Source organism: Centruroides vittatus, unplaced genomic scaffold, assembly GCF_030686945.1.
Source record: "Centruroides vittatus isolate TY-2023 unplaced genomic scaffold, ASM3068694v2 scaffold_3315, whole genome shotgun sequence".
Classification (NCBI taxonomy): domain Eukaryota; kingdom Metazoa; phylum Arthropoda; class Arachnida; order Scorpiones; family Buthidae; genus Centruroides; species Centruroides vittatus.
The window spans coordinates 4,195,459-4,200,423 of NW_027122703.1; the positions used below are offsets into that span (position 1 = coordinate 4,195,459).

The 4,965-nt window shown below is 42.2% G+C and overlaps 1 protein-coding gene across 1 annotated transcript; it reads left to right on the plus strand.

Annotated features, from left to right (window-relative positions):
* Positions 1–2,266: 2,266 nt before the first annotated feature.
* LOC136988425 (uncharacterized) lies at positions 2,267–3,444 on the plus strand. The gene has a single exon (XM_067286268.1). The coding sequence runs from the start codon at positions 2,319–2,321 to the stop codon at positions 3,093–3,095; it is 777 nt and encodes a 258-aa protein (XP_067142369.1). The 5' UTR covers positions 2,267–2,318; the 3' UTR covers positions 3,096–3,444.
* The last annotated feature ends 1,521 nt before the right edge of the window (positions 3,445–4,965 follow it).

Sequence of the window (4,965 nt, forward strand, 5' to 3'; positions counted from 1 at the left end):
TAATTTCAAATACAATTAAAAATTGCAGTTTACAGTTTTCGCCCATCTGTCTTCAGTCTATAAACAATAAAATTGTTTTCTAGCATACAGTTAATAATTTTGCTTTTTAAACAAAGATGTAAAATATGAAAATAACTTAACAAAGGTACAATCCGCCACAGAGTTTTTGGGCCTGTCGCGATCGCGTAACATTGTTCTTTTATTTTTATATATGACGTCATCTATTAACATTCTGCTATTCAAATTAGTTAAGATATAATTATTTTTAATCGCTACATGTTCTACAAATTCCTGTAGATATACATGGTATTGTAGAAATAAAATTTTAATATTATTTTTACTGCATTGCGATTCGGTATTTTTTAATTTAAACTCCAACGGATCACTGGTGTTCTCTTCCGCACTTAATATTCCGTTAATTAATTAACTCATCTGCCCGTGTATTTCTGTAATCCGAGTACGGGCCACCGTGTAATTTTTTTACAAGATATTCTTCTAAGTAGAATTGCGAAAATGTACTAACGGTCTACATTTTCCCCCCTTCGGGTTTATGAGTTTTGAATGTAATTTCTAATATATGCGTTCTACTGTTTGATAGAATTTCAGTTGTGGAACACTCTTCTAGTTCTATAAAATCGTCATTCTTTCCCATTCGTTAGCAACTGAACTAAGTTATTCTGCTTTATCCGCCAGAAGAACAATTGTATTGTTTTGTTGTAGGCTTAGGGAAACATTTTCAACTCCTTCCTGTCGACCAACTGCCGAAATTTAAATTCGAAGAAACGCGTAATATTTTTTGTAATAAATAATATATTTTGAGACTTGAATATTTGAAAATAGTTTTTCTTTCGTATTCAAATTTCCGTTTTCCGCAGGAAATTCTTCTCCAAATTGCCGCGGGCCAAGTCTAAATGCAGCCTGTCAAATCTTTGGCGACTTGTCGCTGATTTCTGGTGTTTACGATTAGAATAATTTCCATGCGTTTCTTCTTAAGACCGCTCTCGCGCAAGAAAAATCACTACGGAAAAGAAAAGTAATGCGGAAAAAGAATACAGAAAAGTAATTCTATAGTGGTTCTGTGCGAAATATACATCGTGTCCTCGTCAGATCCGGAATAGAATTTACGCAATCGGATATTATTGTAATGACGTCACGGCCGAGATGGAAGAAAACGTTATTGTAGCATTTAGTTGGCATGTATGCGTGTCGATGGATGGAATCTCTTCTATAGACGATTGCATAAAATTCCGATTTCTCTTTTACTTCAAATACTATATTCTTTCGAACCTCTTTATTATGCAGTGGTGATGACGTAAATCTATACTCGATTGCTATCGGTGCAAGAAAGTCCTTTTCCCTATTGCGTAAAAAGAAAGTTAGACACGATTTTCTGCACTGGTTTTGTGGTACGGAAAGTAAAAAATTTCTCTAAATACGTTTTCCGCAATTTTTTCCTTAAGGGGCTTTACTCAAAACCATTATCTGCCTATAAAGAAATAAACAAAAATCGACACAAATCTTACGGTTCTAAGATTTAGTAGACACTCTGATAACACAGTACGATTTAAAATCCATCCGCACTGGGCTTGGAAACGACGGGCGCTTCCAGGAACGAAATAATGACTTGGCGCGTCCAAAGATACAAAGTAAACATGACGTCGGCAAATCAGCCCAGCCACTTAGGGGCGAAGACCCTTTACCATCGCACTATATAATCCATACCTAGCTAACGTGGGAGAGAGGCAGAGAGAGATTTCCTATTCAGAATACAACTAAAATGCGCGGTTATTAGAATCGCAATTGCCGAAACACAGTCTATAAGAAATAGGGGATAGAAGAATCAATATATAAGTTATATTAACATAACGAAAACTTTTATAAACCATAGGAAAGTTTAAAATATCCTAAAACTGTTTCAGAAGCGAAGCAACTAATCCATTGGGTTGTGGGGAACGTCACTCTCCACATCTTAACAGTCGTAACGAACCCCAGGTGGTAAGAGTTATTACTTCCTGGAACGGGACCGGACTCACCCTGTGGGACCTTTTGGTCAGCCAGTTGCCTTTTGTTAGCCACATCGTCGAGTCATGTAACTGTTACGCGAGCAGAAAATAAACGTAGTTTTGTTACTGTTCGTCTCATTCGTTTTTAATCGCGCGGAGTGACGAGAAGCAAAATTAATAGCAGTAAAAACACTACATTGGTGACCCGAACCCGGACTAATAACGTAATTCAACTAAGAAAACTACCGAATCCACCCATTGGAACCTTCATCAGGTACGTCGTTCTTCCTTGTTCACGACTTCAATCGTCAGATCATGGCCGAGATTGGAGCAGTAAAAATCCCTCCGTACAACTTTTCCGACCCAGCCTTATGGTTCCACATGTGCGAAAGCACATTTGCTCTAGGATCTCCAAAGCCGATCACGGAAAGTGCCACAAAGTTCAACTACGTAGTGGCTCATTTACCACCGGAAGTCGCATCAACGGTTAGAGACATTATTATTTCTCCGGACCGTACAGACCCGTACGGTCACATAAAGGTGGAACTTATTAAACGATCCGGCGAATCGTCTCAACAAGAGTTACGAAAACTATTGGCCGGAGAACAGCTAGGAGACCGCAAACCTTCCGAACTACTACGTGTTCTAAAGCGTCGGGCGGAAAATTTTCAAATCCCGGACGCAGTTATACTAGAGTTATTCATACAACATCTTCCGACTTCCGTCCAATCTATCCTAGCCGCCATTACCCCACTCGACGTAGACAAAGCAGCGGAAGTAGCGGACCGCGTGGTGGAAGTAACCCCTGCAACGATATCTTCAGTGTCGCAACCTGAGAAGCCCGATACCTTAACCAACAAAATACTAGTCGAAATAGATAAACTTAACAAGCGAATCGATAAACTAACGCAGGCACGTCGGGATCGCAGCGACCATTTTTCTCGACGCTCCCGCAGTAGTTCAGGACATCGCAACAATTCCACTCACCGCAGTATCAACAACTACTGCTGGTACCACAACCGTTTTGGCGCAAAGGCACAAAAATGTACTCCGCCGTGTAGTTTTCCAACAAACGAGAGCGGCGAAGCGTAGAGGCGACATGCACTTTGCCGGAGCAATCTCGTCGCCTGTTCATCCTAGACAAGAGAACGAACGTAAACTTTCTCGTCGACACAGGTTCCGACGTATCAATATTTCCAGCCTCCTCGTCACAAAAGAAGCGCGCATCTCAAATGACCTTGATGGCAGCAAACACAACTGCAATTCATGTCTACGACCAACGAACACTCACTCTCGATTTTGGGTTAAAGAAAATTTTTCGTTGGAAATTCCTTATTGGCAACGTGTCAACAGCAATAATAGGCGCAGATTTCTTGTATCACTTCCATTTGGTACCGAATCTTAGACGAAAATGTCTCACAGACGTTCAGACAAAGGTAAACTCTCCAGGCAAATTATTAGAAACCTCCATCCACTCTATCAAGATAACGACCAACGACTCCATATATCATAAGATATTGGAAGAATTTCCTGAGATCACCAGACCTCCACGTCCTAACCAACCCGTAAAACACAACGTTGTACATCACATAGAAACTGTTGGTCAGCCCGTAACTGCGAAACCACGTCGCCTAGCACCCGATAGGCTTAAAATCGCTAAGGCCGAATTCGATAAGATGATAGCTCTCGGCCATATGCGAACATCAAAAAGCAATTACGCATCACCACTCCACATGGTCACCAAGAAAAACAGTTCAGATTGGCGACCCGTGGGAGATTATCGTGCTCTAAACGCACAAACCATAAAGGACAGATACAGCGTTCCAAACATCGCAGATTTCACATCGGAACTGCACGGAACACAAATCTTCTCTCACATAGACTTAATCAAGGCCTATCATCAAATACCCATCTACCCACCGCACGTGCACAAAACAGCTATAACGACACCGTTTGGTCTCTTCGAGAGTACCAGGATGCAATTCGGATTGTGCAACGCATCCGCAACATTTCAACGGTTCATCGACGAAGTAACCAGAGGACTCCCCTTTGCATATGCTTTCGTCGATGACATATTAATAGCGTCACGCTCCCAGGAAGAACACATCTCGCATCTTCGCGACTTATTCCAACGCCTCCAAGAATATGGGTTAACCATAAATCCGTCGAAATGCACCTTCGGCGTACCATTAATCGAATTTCTCGGATTCAAGGTCTCGGGAAAGGGTCTGGAACCACTCCCTGATAGAGTCAGAGCCATCCGAGAATTTCCCAAACCTTCGTCTCTCACTCAACTTAGACGATTCTTAGGCGTAATAAATTTCTACAGGAGATGCATCCCTCGAGCGGCGCACACCCTCGCCCCGCTAGTGCAGCTACTAGAAGGAAAAAAGAACGGGAAACGTACGTCACTCACTCGGAAAGCAGAATCACGATCTCTGCAATGGTCAGAAGCGGCAGAACAATCCTTCGTATCAGCTAAGGAAGCACTGTCCAAAGCCACACTTCTCCACCATCCACTACCCGGAGCTAAACTATGCATATGGGTAGATGCGTCAGACGTAGCGGTTGGAGGAGCACTGATGCAATACAACAGGAAATGGGAACCCATCGCCTTTATCTCAGCGAAACTGGCACCAAATCAACGCAACTGGTCAGCTTACGACAGAGAACTATTGGCAATATACACATCAATAAAACGATTTCGCCACATGCTAGAAGGCCGTGAATTCACGATCTACACGGATCAAAAACCGCTCATATATGCCTTCAAACAAAAACCAGATAAATGTTCACCACGACAAATGCGGCATCTCGATTTTATATCCCAATTCTCTACGGATATACGTCATATTCCGGGCACAGCTAACACGATAGCAGACGCGCTCTCCCGCATCGAGATAGATTCGATCACCTCTGCTTCTCCTGTAGACTTCCGAGAGCTAGCCACAACGCAAGCTAC

Bases quoted from the DNA above. Each gene is read 5' to 3' on its own strand.
- LOC136988425 (XM_067286268.1), top strand. From the start codon at position 2,319: ATGGCCGAGATTGGAGCAGTAAAAATCCCTCCGTACAACTTTTCCGAC.